Below are 19,116 nucleotides of genomic sequence, written 5' to 3' on the forward strand. Positions count from 1 at the left end.
GTTTAAAAATGTTTGGGGTTTTTTTTCTGGTTGCAATTTTTAACCTTCCTCTTTTGTCTCGTATTGTAAAGATTTGGTAAGTGGCTTATCTCCAGTGGATCAGAAAATTGAGTAATGATTTATTTGAAAATCTCTTCATAGGGAAGCCGCTTCACAATTAGTAGTTATTACAATATGGTTCTTCTCTAAGCAGTGGCAGGATAAGAAAGGCTTTACAGTATTTCCTCTTTTCTTATGACTTTTTTACACCAAATGTGAGATGGTGACTGATTAGACTGGAGTTATTCATATCTGGTACCCATTCCAGGCTTTCTGCAGCTGAGATGTGTGGAGTGGATTTCAAATAGTAGGACTTCTCAAAATGGCAGAGTTTTAAGATAAAGCTTTTATATATAAAAATAAAAGAAGCCTGTCATTGATCGTGTGAACAGATTTAAAATCAGTGCAGGTTCCTCTTCAGCTCTGGTCCTTGGGGCCAGGGTAAGCAGAGGAAGGTGCCTGAACCTTGCTGTGCATAGAGCATTTTAGCCAAGCTCTCACCCGAGATGACTTTGGAGGAAGGCAGCAGCAGACTTACAGCCTTTACAACTTTCAGTGCATTTCTCAGCCATAACTGAATCAAAATGAGTCAATTGAGGCAAATGTTACCTCTGCAGCCTCGGAAGAGGCTGAAGCTCTCAGGAGTTTGGCACTTCAGCAAGCCCTGGCCAGCTTATGGGACTTTTTAAAATTTATTTTTAAACCCTCTTTGGAAAATAGTCCCGTGCAGGGACTTAGGCTTTTGTAGGCTGCTGTTTTTGTGACATTACAGCAAATCACTCTCATGTCTTAGGGAGAGGGGAGTAAATATTTCACCTAAAACACATAGCACTTTGGATTGTGTGATATGAAGCTGGCATCTGCGGCAGAAATACTGAGGTGGGCTGGGAGCAGAAACACTGTGTGTACTTACTTACTCCCACCCCTATAAATACTCAACATGCATTTTGACCTCTGTCCTCTTTCCCTGTTTACAACTTCAACCGAAAAGTCGGTTGTTGGAGTGGGTTCAAAGGCATTAGCAACAGTTGGGTGTAGGCCAGGGTGAAGAATAGTTTTTTCTGTGTAAAGTACATGGGTTTTATAATCCTCTGGTGAACCTGTACTTGTTTGTGCTGTTTCTTCTGGAGCAGTCACTAGCTCAGTGTGAGAGGTGCTGTAAGGGAAGGAAAGAGAAAGTCCTGGCAGGGTGTGGGTGGGAGGCTGGACTTTTTCCAGCATAGTGGGCTTGAGGAATGGAGGTCTCTCTGTGTGGACATTTTCTTCATTCCTAGGATGTTTGTCCTTTCCTGTCGCCAACCTTCCGTTACCTTCTGGAGGACACCGCAATCAGTAATGCAGCTGTACAGCTGTGACTTTTCTGCTGAAACACAGCAAATCTAACTTCACCATCCTTATGGTTTATCAACTGTGGCCAAAAAGTCGTCTAGTAGAGATGAACCAGGGGGCTGAGTGCTGCTTTGGAAGGTCTCTGCAGGGTGTTAGGTGGCACATGTCATGTCAGGCCTCAGGAGGCTCCTCTGTGGTTCTTCAGTCTGTGACTGTGTGTTGTGTGTGCTGTCTTGATTGCGTTACCATCATGTAAAGCTCTAGCAGCCTAAGAATAGGATCACACCTCTTGGATGTTGCTCTAACCCCTTATGCTGTGTCAGTAATACAGGCTTAATAGAGGCTCATGAGCAAGTCATTGTGCTTGCTTCTTTATCGAGGAGTAATCCTCTTTGCTCGTGTATGGTACTTACTAAATACAACTTAGTACTACCATCATTTCTCATCTGAGAGATCTGCCAGCAGCATTTTAAGTGTCCCCTTCCCATCAGGTGCATACTGGTACGTAGTGTAGTGTTGACAGAGGCCAAAGCATTGTGCATTCACCAGTAATTTATGTGCTTTTGTGAACAGTTGTTTAGTTACTTTAATAGTGAGTATGAAACATGTAAGCTGTTAGTGCTGAGAAGTTTGTGTGTATAGCTTTTACATGTCAAATGTGCTTTGCAAATATTGAATTATTCATATCTACTACAAAAATAAGAACAAGCGTGCGAGTAAATTTACCTGAGACCAGTGTGATGCCTCACATGAATTAAAGTGAGAGTTTGATTCATTCACTGGATTCCTGAAAATAACACTTTGATATTGATCTTCACCCTCAAAGATCTTTCAAACACTAATTAATCTTAATGCTACTCCTTGGAGGAAAATACGATGTTTCAGTTCTGTAACTGGGGAAAATTACAAGATACTGTTTGTTGGTAGTACTGGAGCATTTTAATGGCTTCATGTGGCAAAATCAAAGAGGCTGTAAGGCATCTGTGAACTTAACTTTGAGATTTTCCTGGTTTTTGTAGTTGTAAAATATTTGAATTTAAATCCTTTAATCTGTTATTGTTATTTAGTAATATAACATGGATCTTTAATGAGGTAAGAAAAAAGTGCACAATTCCGAAGGATGAAGAGAGAAAAGGAGTAGAGCAGAGCTTGAAGTCTGTGATTGGGTTTTAAAAGTTGTTTCATATTATGAAGACAGCTGGAAAGATGAAAGAGAAGAGTGTAACTTAAGGTCATTTCTAAATTTTGATCTAAGACAGATTCCAATAGTAATTCAGTAGTATAAAAGGCTAACCAGCGTTTAGTCTGTCTTTTATACCAGCTAGATGTTTTACAATAGTATTGATGAGCCTGTGATAGAGGATATCAATGGTCAGTTAGAGGTCAGAACATTGTATATGAAACTTCTGGTGTTTAATGTATGCACACAGCTCAAGATATGCGAACAACCAGAGTGGGGGAAAACAGAAGTAGCAAATGGGTGTACCAAGTTAAACTGATTTTTCTGAAGCGAAATGCTTGTAACAGTACGGTACAAGGTGGTGTTTGGTTTGTTACCGCCCCCTACCCCCAAAGGCAGGTGGCTGATAGATTATCCTTTCTTCAAAAACCAAGGACCTCAGTTCAGAAACACAGAGAAGGGCTGCTTTGCAACAGAAACGTGTAGTATCCAAATCCTGCAGTGAATATAAGAATCATTATGCAACATCACTTATTTCCTATGGCATCAGATTATGCAATTTCTGAGCAGAAGAATGCAAAGCCCTGGAAGAACACAGTAGCATTTTAGCAGATCCAAAAATACCTTATACAGGATAGAGGAAGCATTTATGTATGTAGTGCTGAAAATATGCAGTTATGTAAGCTGCTTATTTCACAAACTGTGCTTTGCAAAGCTGGCTAGCAGGTGAAACAGGAATCAATCTTGCTTCCATTGAAATCAGCTGAAGAGATCTCCCCGAATACAAGGGAGGGTGGATTGGCTCTTTGTCTGCCTTGTTCACAAAGATGATTTTTTTTTTTTTTTGGCTTTGTTTGTTCCTCGTGCCAAAAAAAGAAGTGGATGTTTGATTTCTTTTTCCAAATCAAGCACTTCTCCACCCCCCACAATTTTGTGACCTTATGTTGAAGGAGTTCCTAGTTAAATTTTTGTCTAGTGTTTGTGGAGGTAGAAATTCATTCCTATACTGAGAGCTAGTGCAGATGCACAAGTTCCACGTGGGGAAAAGAGTCAACACAGTTCTCTTAAGGTGAAGTAATGCCTTGGGAATCTATTAAATTTCTTTGGAGGAGTCAAGAGCATGTCAGAAAAAGGGATCTGGTTGATACAATCTGTTGGGATTTTGGCAAGAATACTTACCAGAGACTCTTAAAGAAACTAATCACCTATAAAATAACAGGGACGCCTGTCTCATAAATAAATGATTGGTTAAATTATATGAAATAAGAGACAGTAATGTTGAAACATTTTTCTCTAAAAGGAGATGTCATAGGGCTCTGCTTTGGAAATTGCACTACTCATACTCTTTCCACCTTTTCTTTCCTTATCAAGATAATTTAGGAATAATTTGAAGGAAGAGCATTTAGGCTATGAGACTACAGAAGATGTTCAGGATAATAAACACGTAAGCCAGTTGCAGAGAGTACTGGAAGGCTCTTGTGAACTTGAATGATAAAATGTCAGTCAAATTTAGTGTTGATTAAATATAATTTAATCTTAACATCCTGTACGTAGGAATTAGGCTCTGACCTAGCTTTTGCTGCTCAAGAATGAGATCTTAAGGTTGTAAGAGAGCCATGGAAGTTAGCTTAACATCCTGAAGAATGCTTAGACACCGGATAGCATTAGAGGAATAGTTAGGAAAGCAGTAAAGAACAAAAATGATCATTATGCCATTATACATTTCTGTGGTGTGCCCACATTGGGGATTCTGTCTGTGGTCTTACTCCCCCAACTCTAAGGTTGAAATATAGGAGAAATGGAAAAGATGTAGAGAGGTGATCAAAGATACAGAGCAGCTTTCGTACGGTGAATGAGAAGGTATGAGCGGGAATTTTCAGACTTGAAAAACGATGTTGGAGTGGAGGATGAGATAGTTCATAAAATCACAGTGAGCTGCAGATCATGGGGAACTGGGTGGCACTGCACTGGCAAGGTTTTGCTAACTGCAGATTCTTCTCCTGGGTTTTGGAGGCAGGAAATGGGGATAGATAAACCTGTCATTTCGGTGTGGTATGGTTTCTTCTTATGCTGTAGTCTAAGTGCCACTTATTCTACTCTTGACAGGCTTAGTTGGAATATATAAGGTGCATAGCAAACCTCCAGCTGGCTTTATGCACAGAGCTTGAATTCAGCCATTATGAATATTTCTTGGCTGGTATACCATACTATTTTTGTCATGGTCAGAAAGGGTTCAGACCAGAAAGCTAGACAGAGTTCTCTTTCTCACTGATACAGCAACAGACAAAAGTACATTACAACTGTGAAATCACTTTTGCCAAAAATGACACGTCCCTGTTTTAGGGTCGACTGAATATATTGAATAAAGGCTAACTTAAATCAGCAGACACATGAGTTCAAACTTCTGTTGTGATAATATGGACATAGCTGCACACAACATAGTTACATATCTGTGGTCTTAATGCCCATGGCTATGTTAAAATATTCTGTTAACACTTTAGAATGACCATAATAGTTGTGAACCCTCAGCAATTGCTACCACATAGCTCAGGTGATGATTATGGTGTCTGCAAAAGTTAGTTGTCTTACATTGAGGTGGCATCCAAATATTTAGTGGAATTAAGAGTATATATTCCAGTCAGTATTCTTCATGAGGTACAGAAGTAGTGTAGTGTTGATATGACAACCAGAAAGAACAGGGTAAAGCACAAAAAAGCCAGTGTTACGATATTTCAGTTTTCCCGGATAAGTCTGCTGTTTTCTTGTAGAGTAAGTCAGGGTTGTCATGATTTAACCCCAGCTGGCAGCTGAGCACCACACAGTTGCTTGCTCACTCCGCCCCCCCCCCCCCCCCCCCCCCCCCGCAGAGAGATGGGGAGGAGAATTGAAAGAAAGAGTAAAACTCATGGGTTGATATAAGAACAGTTTAATGACCAAAATAAAATATAATAATAATAGTAATGAAAATAAGTATAGCAAGAAGAGAGAGAGAAAAATAAAACCCAAGAAAAGACGAGTGATGCACAGTGTGGTTGCTCACCACCTGCTGACCAATGCCCGAGCAGTGATCGGCCCCTCCCGGCCAGCTCCTCCGTTCATATACTGGCCATAACGTCCTATGGTATGGAATAGCTCTTTGGCTAGTTCGGGCCAGCTCTCCTGGCCATGCTCCCTCCCATCTTCTTGTGCCCTCGCTCACTGGCAGAACATGGGAAACTGAAAAATCCTTAACTTAGGGTAAGTGCTACTTAGCAACTACTAAAACATCAGTGTGTTATCAACAATATTCTCATACTAAATCCAAAACAAAGCACTGCACCAGCTACTAGGAAGAAAATTAACTCTATCCCAGCCAAAACCAGGACAGGGTACATGCATAAATGTGTTCAGAGCTGTTGCAGTGACAGAAAATCTCAAGTGCATCAGATGAAGAATTTTCAACTGGTTTATTAGAAATGAATTATGTTTTGGCAATGTCATAATTTTAATATTTAAAAATCAGCTGGACTGTGGCTGAGCATTCATGCAGGTGTGAGATGGGATGTGTGTTGTGATGTGGAAGAAACATGCTTCCTTGAAGGAGCAGTGTGTCTCGAGAAAGAGATCGATTGCTTAAAAATCCCCAAGCTTTTGCCTGGGCTACTCCAGAGTTAGCTTAAAGATTTGCCCATAACGTGGGCTAGACTATACCAAGTTAATATGGGTTAACTTAACAGGGTAGTTTCTTTTTCGATAACTGGACAAAATAGAGCTGCTTTTTTTTTTTTTTTTTTTTTTTGTGGAGAAAGGAAAGAAAGGCAGAGCAATTCTGGGTGAAACTTCAGGCTATGTTTGTTTGCAATTCCTTCCTCTGAATAATGTCACTTAAAAAAAATCAACCCAGGACACAAAACCTGAAAACAAAGAGGTTGCATTTTGATGATGTATAACTCATTCTCTATAATAAATCTTCGATTACAATTTCTATTCAAAACAACTATGCAAAACACAAGCATATATTCCAAGTAATGTAAAACCATAGAAGTGCATCATAAGAGAAATGTCTGATTCACTCATACAGCATTTTCCTCACCAGGAGACCAGGAAGAGAAAAAGTTTGTTGGAATGCTTTGTAATAAAATCGCGTGATTTTCAAAACCCAAAGATCAGAAGTGACAGCCACGGCTCTGGTACTTGCCAACTCAGCAACTCTCAGTGCTTTCCTGTGCTGAAGTTGTACAGCGTGGAAGGTCAAGAGATGGGAGAGGACGGTGTATCAACCTGTTGTAAAAATTCAGTGTAGAAATTGAGAGATAATCACAAGGGGCAGGAGAACTCAGCTGCAAGATATGTGTACCAAGATAACTACTTTATAAGCATGCTTTTTGCATTTTTATTAGATTCTAGGTCACTTTAAATATTATCCCAAGCCAGGAGTATTGCACTGTTACTCAGAAAGGTGTAGTTACCTTGCTGCACCTAATGCAGCCAGAAGGAAATCACAGTGAGCACCAGGAAAAAGCAAGGGAACTTGAGGGCTTGAATGTGAGTAGTGGTATGCACAGGAATCTCTTCTGTCCCTGATATTTGCTATGTATCCACTGGCTAGTTTCTGCCAGCTGCTCTTGTGCAGCCCTTAAACATGGATCAGATAGTTGCTTTTATTTCCTTTGTATATTGGAAGTGCAAGCATAGAATATGCTTGACTGGGTAATACAGGAAATAGTGCTTCAAGGAAACTAACTTAATATTAATAGGCATTTGTGCTGTTAGGAAACTGAGTGGTGACCGCTTTGTACTTATGCAACCTTTACAGCATATTAACATTTTGTTTGGGTGCTGTATCTGGAATTGTGATTTGCTACTCTATTTTTAGCACAGCTCTTTAAAGGAGAAACTTCCATTATGGTCCATGCAAGGCACTTGTTTAACTCTGCCACGTCTTGGGTGGGAGTGTTGATCGCCTCGAGGGTAGGGAGGCTCTGCAGAGGGATCTGGACAGGCTGGAGCGATGGGCTAAGGCCAACTGTAGGAGTTTCAATAAGGCCAAATGCCGGGTGCTGCACTTGGGCCACAACAACCCCCAGCAGTGCTACAGGCTTGGGGAGGAGTGGCTGGAGAGCTGCCAGTCAGAGAGGGACCTGGGGGTGTTGATTGACAGCCGGCTGGACATGAGCCAGCAGTGTGCCCGGGTGGCCAAGAAGGCCAATGGCATCCTGACCTATAGAAATGATAATAGCATGATCCTATAGAAATAGCGTGGCCAGCAGGGACAGGGAAGGGATCTTACCCCTGTACTCGGCACTGGTGAGGCCGCACCTCGATTATTGTGTTCAGTTTTGGGCCCCTCACTACAAAAAGGACTTTGAATGACTCGAGCGTGTCCAGAGAAGGGCAACGAAGCTGGTGCAGGGTCTGGAGCACAGGTCTGATGGGGAGCGGCTGAGGGAACTGGGGGGGTTTAGTCTGGAGAAGAGGAGGCTGAGGGGAGAACTCGCCCTCTACAACTCCCTGAAAGGAGGTTGCAGAGAGCTGGGGATGAGCCTCTTTAACCAAGTAATGAGTGATAAGACAAGAGGTAATGGCCTCAAGTTGCGCCAGGGAAGGTTTAGACTAGATATTAGGAAGTATTTCTTTACAGAAGGGGTTGTTAGGTGTTGGAATGGGCTGCCCAGGGAGGTGGTGGAGTCCCCATCCCTGGAGGTGTTTAAGAGTAGGGTTGACATAGCGCTGAGGGATCTGGTGTAGTTGGGAACTGTCAGTGTTGGGTTGATGGTTGGACTAGATGATCTTCAAGGTCCTTTCCAACCTAGATGATTCTGTGATTCTGTCTTCAAACCTGATCATTGCTTTGACACACTCATAAATATTGGGCTTCTATAGGCAGCCGTGTGATTTGGTTGCTCTGTGTGTGCGTGAGGACACTTGCTAGGGCAGATTTTTTCCAGGAGCAGACACAGTATCAGGCAATGTGAGAGCATGCCTTGTGGTAACTGATTCACTTGCCCTGGCTGGTGCTGATTTGGGTAAACTGTTTTCTAATAGTTTTAAACTGCAGTTCAGACTGTCTGATGTGTTGAGGTGCAGCTTCACTCTTTCTGGAAGAAGTGCACTTTGTGCTCTTTTTATCTGGGCATGGTGGGATTTTGCCTGGAAATGGAATCATTTACAAGGAGTTGTGATCATGCAAGATTACACCGAGCCTCAAATTTCCTTATAGACGTAAAATAAATCTGTTAGCTGCAGAGTGCGTGAACTCATCAAAATAGTTCAAATCAGAGGGTCTGCCTTGAAGTCTGCTTTTGCAGCAGCACTTCATGAAATCTGAGTATCTTAAATATGCACACAGTCCTCCTACACACACAGAGCTTTCAGCTTTTGACTTGAAGACTGCTACAGCAGAAGCATCACTAAGATAGAAACAGAACGCCGCTTGACTATGCTCTTCACTGGAAAAGTTAAGGAGGCACATACAGATCATAACATCCCAAATGGCAAATAGTCTATATATAATGAAACTTTAAGCTTTCAAGAAAATGTCTTTGTTTGCATTGAATGAAACTGAGATTTCTTTTATTGGGAAGAGTTCAACATGAACAATCTCAGCCATATCTTCGGTACTCTGACCAAAAGAATAGGGGAAACATGACGATAAAGCTTGAAAAATGCTCTTCATCCCTTGTCTGAAGAGATGGCAAGGTCAGAGACAACCTAATTTGTCTGTGTTAAATCAAATTTTGCTAAGGCAAGAGGTTGCACATTGCAGATTTTACTGTAATATAATTTAAAAAATTCATTTCCCCAACAAGTCAGCATTGATGCATTGTGGCAGAAACTGCCTTCTATGCCCCACCAATGTATCTGGACCACTTTACTTCAAATTGGCTTGATATGAAGTTGCTTTAAAATAAGTGCTGCCATCTCATGCTTTCAAAACAATGAGTTCACTATACCTCTGAAAAATCAGGCTGCTTATGTAAGTACCTAAATAAGGCTGTATCATGCCAGTTTGAAAATAATTTTATAACTTTTGCATGCCTCCTCTCCCCAAGAAGCATATAAGATGGCAGGGCACTGTGCTTTAAGGCTTTTTTAATTTGAAATATCTAAGTCTTGGAGAAGGCAATTTGATCTGGTAAGATAGACCTGATGTCCCCGAATCTGGGGTTTGTTCTTGGCTGGGTTATTGTAGTCACGGCTGAGCTGTGTTGCGATAGCCCTGCTGCAGGTAGGAGGGAAGCTGGACCTGATTAACTTCCTGGGGTCCTTTGCAGCCAATAGGCCTGTGATTCTGTTGTCAGCCTACTATGCAGCACAGAAAATGCACGCAACTTGCCAGAATTTCACCTTTTATTGAGATCAAAAAAAGGGATTCTCTGTGTACACTCGCACTTTCCGCTGTGTTGAGCCCCGATTGTGATGGGAGGCTGCAGGTGTCTGTAGGACAAATAATACCAGAGTAGAATTGAACTGAGGGTCAGGGTGGTCTAGTAGCTGTTAGCAGCATAATGTATATATGTTGTGGTGCTTTGGCAGCAGGATGAGAGAGGCTTAACCTCCCAGGAAATACTGAGAAATGCGTGGGGAGAAAAGGAGTCACATATGATGCTGATAATCCATTTAGAAACGAGGAAGATATGAAATATGTACAGGAAAAGCTGTTCTTTCTTTGTTAAATCTATACAATCAAGCATTCCAAAGTCAGAAAACTACACAGGAAGGTAAAAGCAAAATCCTAGACTATATTAGTGTACTCTGAGTCACATAACAGCAACAATTTTATCCTCCAGGTCTGATTTAATCCTTAACGCACTCCCCATTGTTTGAGATACTTTGGGACACTGTTACCTCAAATTTTTGCTTTGGCTCTTACTCTAGGGTTTCTTGCAGGGAAAACTGACTGATGTTTTATTTACATTGCTTAATATACTGTGTTACGAAAAGCAGATTTCTCTGTAGGAACACTGGTCACACTTTGCTTTTGTTTAAAGAATCATTTGTGTCTCTGAGGCTTTTGGAAATGAGCAGGGGTAGTGCCCAGGAATGCTGAATTGGAGTTGTTTTGGTATTTTTCTGAAATTCTGCTCAGGTCTGAAACTTTTCCCTCTTCTTCTTTATATTGACAACAAAATCTAAAATCTGTGATCATATAACAACTACTAGTGGTAACCATACTACTACAGTCATCCTACAGCTTCCCACACTGGGGAATCAGTCATTGTAAAACTGGTCACAGGTAGGTCAGGAGTAACCAACTCCTGAGCTTGTCTAATTCAGCTCCTTTACTAGTATGGACTGTGCTGCAATTTTTGCCTCACTTGCTATTTTGCTTTCTTTTAAAGGATGAAGTTTGCAACCTAAATAATGTTCTTCTAATAAAGCTTTTATGAACACCCCATGTGATCAGGCAGAAATACAGAAATGTAAGACAGGCTCCTGGCTGTTCCCATTTGCTGCTTCTGCTGTTGGAGAGGGACTGAAGCCCAGGGCATGAGCTTTTCGTACACTGGGCTGAAGGTCTTATCTCTCATCTCTGTAATGACCTCATCTTGAGAAGTTCTGGGACTGAGCTGTTCCCTTTCGATTGGCTGTGTGCTACCTGGCCACCTCTTTCTTCCTTTCAGTGGCTGTTTGCAGAGCCCGGGACTTTGCACCTAGTGTAACTGATCTTACTTTTTCACAAAATAGTTTCTGTTAATGCCATTCCTCTGACTCCAACTTCATGTGGAATTTAAAATCAGGCTTTGTTCTGTGTTACAGGCTGAATGCGCTTAAGTACTTCTGGCGCAAAGTTTGGGACTCTTGTTTTGGAAGTGGCTCTACCCCGAAAAGTGCTTTGGCAGTGGGGGCAGCTATCGCAGCGCGACCCCCGGCTGTCGGCCCGGCTCTGTAGAAAGGTGGCACTGCGCTGGATTGTGGAAAAAGGGTCTTGCAGTGGAGCACGTAGCAAGAGATGGGGGAACTTTTTAAAAGGGACACCAGCTCTGTTTTTATATGCAACCTACTAGGAACTTCAGCAGGGACAAAGCAGAGAGCCGTGGGAGGAGATGCTCTTCAGGCTTGCAGAAGGAGGGAGACCATACTGCTCCCGTGAAGCTCTCTCTGTGTTAGTTGTTTATGAAGGTGACATGTACATGGTTAGAGAATATAACATGTCTTGCTGCGTTGAACCTGAAAGGATTAAACTAAAGGACCAGGATGGTCATAACTAGGTGGGGCTCTGAGGGAAAAGCTACAAACCATCCCTGAGTGGATTCAGGCCACCTGTATTGCTGTGCTTTGTTTCTCTAATGCCTTGCTTCAAGGGTTTGCAGAGATATTCTGAGCTTGTGGGCTGTGCCAGACCCAGAAACAGTGACTGGGCTCAAACCATACCTGAGCTGGGAAACACCTGGGGGTCAGTTTCAGTCTGATAAATGCTATAGTAACCATGAAGAAACAGCTCTTTGCTGCAAAGAGTCTTTCATGGTTTTGACCTTTAGGCTTTTGTCTAAAACTTGTGGTGTTTGTTTACCGGGCAATTCCTGCAGTAGGTTACTGAGAGTACTGTGTGAGTGGAGTTTCTGTTGGAATAATTTATTTGTTGCTTTTAGGGCAGTAATTATTTACTAAGTATCAGTGGTTGTCTGGAATGTCTAGTTAATTATCAGCTCACCTCTGTGAAAGTGCACATAGTGAAAATACATAAATAAAAATTTGAAAGTTGTTCTTTTTCCTCTCATTTCAGGTACTGGGTCCATGTGTCACATCTGAATTGTGTTGTACTAATTCTCTAAGTACCAACTCAGACCATCTCCTTGATGCACACTCACAGCATCATGGCCAGTACTCAGGAGCGCCTGAGCTTGTCTTCCTCTCCAAACTCAATTGGCAAAGCTTTCTGTGAAGATAAAGACTTTAGTAGGTTACATGATGAACATGCGCCTACTGGAAACCACCCGTCCCCCGAACTCGTAGAAGATGCGCGTGAGAAGGGCTTGCTGCAAGCAGACCTCGTCGAAAACATGAGCAGCCCGGTCACTGCAGCAGTGCTGACCAGCATCAGCGAGGACTCTAGGGACCAATTTGAGAACAGTGTGCTGCAGCTGCGAGAGCAGGATGAATCTGAAACAGCCATTCCTCAGGGCAACAGGAACACTATGGATGGAGAGGGCAACAGTGGAGCGGACGATGTTAAAGTCCAGTTCAACAGATCAGGCAGTGGGAGTGGGGGGTTTCTTGAGGGACTTTTTGGTTGTCTGAGGCCAGTGTGGAACATCATAGGCAAGGCATACTCCACAGACTACAAACTGCAACAGCAAGGTAAGTAGGGAAACAAACCCTTATTGCTTCTGGGGGAATGTGTGAAGGTGAGGAAAGCAGCCCAGGGCTTTTTCCCAGCTTTCCATGTGACCATTTTTGTCTCGTGCAGCCCTATTATGGGTTTGCAAAGAGAAATCCTGCACTGTACAGGCAACAGCTGTCACTTGTAGCAAAGGCAGCTCATGATGGAGTCAAAAACAATTGCCTGTTCTGACCCATGCCTTGGGCCGCTGTGACAGCGTCTGAATCTGAACCGAGTATTTGTGTTGAGCACAGGGGTTGTACCAACTGCTTAATTTCTGCAGTTTTTGCATGCCAGATGAAAAGCATACGCGTAGGTATTTTAATCATGCCAGGTGAAAAACAGCGACAGAGGCATTTCTACTCCTGTGTTTGTGAAGGCTGTCTTCGGTTCACCACCAAATAGCAGAAGGATTGCTTTTCTGTGGGCGTATTACATGAACTTTATGTCTTTTTGTTCAGGAGTAATTTTACTTTTTAAAATACCATTCAGTACTTATCTTTCCAGACATATGTCCTTTAATGTTTATACTTTTTTTCATTTAGATGTATAAATGTAGAAGAGTGTGTGTGAGTATAAATATATATATATATATATGAAAAATATGTAGTTTGGGAATAAGTAATGTCCCAGTCAGTTGTATACATCTATCTTTAGGGGTTCCTGAAAGCTGAAGAGCAGAGTATGCTCTGCCTTTGGTGTCTAATTTCTCCCCTTACACAGGGGGAGGGAAGTGGCAGATGGGAAAAGAACAATCTGTCATTAGAATTAAGAAGCTGAAATGGTTGAGGCTTATCGAAAATGGGAACAGCCTGGCCACTGTACTGTACTGTGGGGTAGAAGTCTCCTGTATTGCTGTGATCATGACTCAGTATTAATCAAATGGTTTTCTGGCATAGACAAATGATAAGATATGTGGTCAGAAAACCCATCTGAGTGGTTCATATCTAAACCCCAGAGTTGAGTTGGGGAACGGTTCCTAATATGAGGGAACAGAGCTGTTAGATAACATGTTGGGTGAATCTGCCTTGATATAAACTTACTCCTCCTTCCTAGAGTCAATCTTTTCCAGTTCGTAACTCCGAGTGGGGAAATCCACCACTGCATTGTGGAATGGCAGGTGCCACCAAGCAGCAGCCTCTTGTCTGTCAGACCTGTGTGCTCAGCAAGAGTTTTCTTGGGTTTGAAATCCTTTGGCAAAGCTGGCTCTAAGTTTTGTCTGCATGGTGTAAACTCGGTATGTCACACATGGTTGGGTCTATAAATAAAAAAGGTGACTGAAAGTTCCTTGGGGAATTAACACTATAGGGGTGATTGCACAATATGTCGAGTTAGATGTGGCGAGTTTTGGAAGAGACTTTCCAAGGAAAGGACACAGATGCAGAGTTACGTCGTCTGCTTTCAGCAATTGTATCCCGTACAAGTGCTGCCTCACCAGGTCAGACTTCTCTGATCACTGAGAGCTGCTGAGCCGTCTGGTGCTCGCGTGTGCCTGTAAGCTCAGATGGGTGGCTTCAGGAGAGCTACCTGTGAGGTGAAGGGATCGTATTTCACGTATAATTGAGGCAGCAGATGCGTTGGAGACCACAGTTTAATATGTGCTTTGATGGCCCACTGGGGACACTTTCTTTTGTATGAAAGTCACTAATAAAAAAGATTGAAGTGCTAACTAATGAAAATGAGCAGCTGAGAGTCTTGTTGTGTTTGGGGGGGTGCACGTAGAGCTCCTCTTCATATGCACAGAAGTATCTTGCTGTTCTCAGTGTCAAGAGCATGTTTGGAGCCGTAGATTCATGGATGCTTTGCAGTTTGCCGTTGGCATTAGGCCCTTCCTAAAAGGGCACTTTTGAAATTACTACAGATGTGGTATGGCTGAATATTAATTGCTGTGTGCTATACATGGCCTGCGTGGTTTAGCTGCACCTTCAACGTCTTCACTGTCATAAATGAGAGTGAAAAGATTTTATTTTTTTTTCCTCTGAAGCTGATCAGTTGGACAGATCTCTGATGGTAATAGTACACTTCTATTACCCAAGGATAAACCTTTTTAAACTGTTTCTGTGCTAAAACTTGAGTATTTTGTCAGAATATTCATGTTCTGTTTTCCAGATGATCTCATTCTTGCTTCTTGCCACCAGAAAATCTGCTTTGTGTGTGTTTCATCAGCTACATACAAGCCAGCAGTTTAGTAACTGATGTATGTGATTGCTTTTATTTTTGCTGTCTTTTAGCAAGAGCACAGAGGATGCAAGGTTTGTGTTTGTGCAAGTGCTGTGTGTTTGGAGAAGACAGGCCGAGGAAATGTCTCTGGCTCTTTCAGCAGTAGAGGGAGGCTTGCGGTGGCCTTTTATTCCCCTGGGAGCTTATTTACAGCTTTGGTCTGGTGCCACAGATCTATGTAGATGATTTTTTTTCCCCATCTTCATGAAACAGCTACTTTAAGCCTTATCCAGGAACAATCCTTTGTGTTGGGCTGCATCAACAACTGGGGTAGGAGTCCAGTTTGGACCTGGAGCCATGGGGGACTTCATGTTACCTGCAGATGCTTCCTGGTACTTTTTGCTGCTCACCAGTGTCCCTGCTTGCCTGGTTTGGATCTCCTGCAGGCCCAAACTCTAGGACATGGTGGTAGTGTTGTGTTGTGGTTTCAAGTAGTAAAATATAAATAGGTTTCATGCCCTTTGCAAATGTATGATACTTGAGTCCGTATTGCCTGTGAAGGCTTGGCTCATCAGTTGGTGAATGGGGGGGAAAAGATAGGAACAACTTTTACATGATTCCACATTATCTTGTTATTGAAATTATTCATTGAGTTTCCTTCTCAACATCTGAGATGGTCATCAAGAGGAGTGTGCTTCTGTGCTTCCTTTGAGGACCCGTGCTGGGTGAGCTTTGGTCAGCTGGAAGTTGCTGCAGGGTGGTCTGTTGGTTGACTAAGCAATGCCAATTGCTGCAATTAAATGCTCTACCTGCTTGGTGAATAATCATTCCTGCAGGGAGCCATTGCTGATGTGTTGCTCATGGTCTGCCAGTTGATTATCTGAGGTTTAAGTATTTTGAGTTTGACCCATAAAGTAACGCCTGACTCTGTTTTTCCAGTTGTTTACTCTGATTTCTAAAGGCTGTTGGTGAATGCTTTCAGGGAGATATACTTAGTTCTTTAATTTGTGTCTACCAGTTATTTAATTTGGATTTGTTGGGACTCTAGCACTTTATATTAAGACTTGTTTGTGTTTTCTACAGACTCAGTGGAGTTCTGAGCCATTTCCTTTGGATTAAGAACCTGTCTTCAGGAGTTGCTTTCACCTTTTCACAAGTTACACGTTTACTGTCATTGTGTGCATTTTTGTGTAAACCTGGAGAGCAAGGTGCTTTATGAAGCGTGCTCGTGTTCGTGGGGTTTTTTTGTAAACCAGAGATGCTTCTTGTCATAACGCCAATGCTGGCGAGCAGCCAGCGCTGGCGAACGGCAAAAATTTGCTTCAAATAGATTGACTCAATGGCTCAGGCTGCTCCTGCATTTCTTCCCCATGGGAAACAGATTCCCATCATTCTACTCAAATGGTTCTTAATCACCTTAGAAACGCAAGCTCTTGCGTAATTCCTGCTGCTATTACACTTTAATTTATTTAGGGGAAGGATCCCACAGGTTTCCTTAGGCCCAGAAGAGTCTGGAATAAAAACTGCTCCATCCTGGTACTAGATATCCGTGTCTCTCTTCTGCTGGAGGTGGGGGTAGTGCTAGGAGAGCAGTAGCAAGCCCTGAAGTCTGAGCAACCTCAAAGGATGTTTAGCCAAGCAATGTTAATGGACTTTTTAAAGAAGGCTGGCAGTACAGTCGAGTCTTGCTTAGCATGTCCAGATGCGTTTCCTAGCCACCCTGCTGATCGTCTGAGGTGTTTCTCTTCTGGACAGGCACTTTGACTTAACTATGGTTAGTCATCACAGTCATGCATCCAAGTTCTTGCAGCTGGTTTATGCAAGTCCTTTTCTGTTTCAAGCAGTTGATTGAGATGACAGAGGTCTCTGCATCACCTCTTGCATGCTGCGTTTCTCATTGTACCTGTTGTGTAGATGTGCCGTACCTGGGACAGCCATAATTCAGGGTTTTGTGGGGTGTTCAGGATGGGTCTATACAGGCAGCGGGGAGAGCTCTATAACCTGCTGTTTGGGTGATGTGCAAGTTCTCAACTTTCAGCTGTATTCAGCTGGCAGTGCGTCGAGTCCTCTCTTTTCCAGCCTTGCCCATTGCCCCTCTGCAGAACTGAGAAGGTTGACTTTGTAATACTGACCCTTGTCAGCCTGTTGTCCTTAAGGGTGGTCCCAGGGAGCTGCAGGGAGCACGTACACAGGGTAATTTAGATGTATTTTTTAATCGGTGGATTTGGGTTGTGGTAGAAATTACGGGTTTGCACCACTAATGCTAACAAATCCTGGCTTTCCATTGAACGGAGTCCAGTGCTTTTCTCCGCCAGCATCACTTTCTTTGCGAAGATTTTCAGTGCTTGATATGTTATGGGAGCCAAACAAATTGTTGATGCTGGCTGTCTTGAAATGTAATAACGTGCTTCTGTACAGTGAAAGGTGTTTGTTTTTATTTTTGTCTTATTGTTGCATTAAACGATACATAAGGTTTGGCTCTTTGTTCTTGAAATTCCCAGAGATGTAGGATGTTTCACTGATCATTGCTACACTGAAACCTCTTCCCTGACTCGTGCCCTTGATGGACAGGGTGTGAGTGGGATATGGGAAAGGATATGTCTTCCCAAATGAAAATGAGATGGTTTTGCAGGAGGAAGCGCATGAACTTTTGCTTCCTTTGCTTACAATCTCTCTCTGCCTTTGCCATTGTGGAGGTTAATAGGTAATATTAAGAGCAAATTAGGGCTCCTAGGTGATAGCAGTATAGTTACCCGTTACTGCTCACAAACTTTGGGTGCTTTAGGGAAATCAATGACAATGTTGCATGCCTTGTACAGGAAAGGCAGTCTTCTCACATGTAAAGAAGCAGCTATTTCAGTACCACAGAATAGTTTCAGTGTTGGCCATGTAAAACTACTGTTTATCAACAAACAAAAATCAACTGTATTTGCCACCTTCTTTCAGAAGCAATGCATTTGTGAATTAAATAGAAAAACAGATCTTCTCAATTTATTTATGAATTTCCTTGTTTTCTTTAGTTTTCCTTATTTAAAGAACTGTCTTTTAATGTCTAAATGTCTAAAGAATTAAATACCAGTTAAAGTATTGTGACAAAAAAATGCTGAAGTTGTTTGGTGAAGAAAAACGCTTATAATTTTAAAATACCTGAATGTCCTGTGGTCAAGATAGCGGTCACAGCATGTTTCATGCATCAGTTTCTGTTAGGTTCTTACACAGACAGACATTCAATACCAAAGGATACATTTGCTGGCAGGCAATATCACCTTCACAGTGTCACAGCATTCTTGAAAATTGAGGATCAGGATCATCTGTGGCAAATCCACAGTTACTGGAGTTGCTTAGTTATGCATTTCAGTTGAGAGCTGCATGCTTTGTCTTAATATTTTTGTACCAGGTTGCAAGTGGATATATATCAGTATGAAAACCAGACTTGTGTCTGAAACAGAAACATGTGCTGAGAGCTGAACTTTGCCCTGCCAAGTCGAAGGACATTTTTGCTGTAGATTAACAATGTTTTTTTTTTCTAGTTCAGTGAGCAGGATGAGCGCTGGGGTCTGGCTCCAGATGGGAGCTGGCTTGCCTTGTCCATGCATGGAGAGCAGGCGTTCGGCAGGAGATGTCCAGCAGGGATGATTTAAGGGAAAGATTTGAATCAGGATCAATCCAGAGACAGTTTGGGTGTATAAGTTTCCCATCAGTGGCGACAATATCTAAAATGAACACTTTTGCATAATCCCAGTTGCAGGCCTGGGAACACCCCAATGGCTTGGAGACTGGATGAAAGAAGACACGTCTTTGTAGCGATCTGAAATAGGGATCTGTACAGGTGCGACTTTATTTCAGAAATCGGTGGGTTACTTGTTGGTTTTGCTGCTAAATAATTTGTTCTCTAAACTTGTAAATTTATTGAGTTACAGTAAAGAAATTATTGCCTGCCTTTCATCTTGCTGTTTGTGGGTTGTTAAGGCAATTTCAAGGTGACTCACAAATAACAAAGCTTTCTGTTCTCATGGGTACAACTGTCTTGAAACAGTTTATACAGTGCTACTAGACCACTCTGGCAGTATCCCTACAAGATGCATGCGGATGAGGAGGAATCTCT

At 42.3% G+C, this 19,116-nt stretch overlaps 1 protein-coding gene across 7 annotated transcripts in view; it reads left to right on the forward strand.

Moving 5' to 3' along the window:
• Nucleotides 1–19,116, forward strand: part of MAP3K13 (mitogen-activated protein kinase kinase kinase 13) — an 81,844-nt gene that overhangs the window by 41,698 nt on the left and 21,030 nt on the right. For all 7 annotated transcript variants that reach the window (XM_074877955.1, XM_074877961.1, XM_074877954.1 and 4 more), the window contains one exon: nucleotides 12,255–12,829. In XM_074877955.1, coding sequence (XP_074734056.1) covers nucleotides 12,328–12,829 — 502 coding nt within the window. In that variant the 5' untranslated portion in view covers nucleotides 12,255–12,327. The remainder of the gene's footprint in view (nucleotides 1–12,254; nucleotides 12,830–19,116) is intronic.

Source organism: Strix uralensis, chromosome 9 (genome assembly GCF_047716275.1).
Source record: "Strix uralensis isolate ZFMK-TIS-50842 chromosome 9, bStrUra1, whole genome shotgun sequence".
Classification (NCBI taxonomy): domain Eukaryota; kingdom Metazoa; phylum Chordata; class Aves; order Strigiformes; family Strigidae; genus Strix; species Strix uralensis.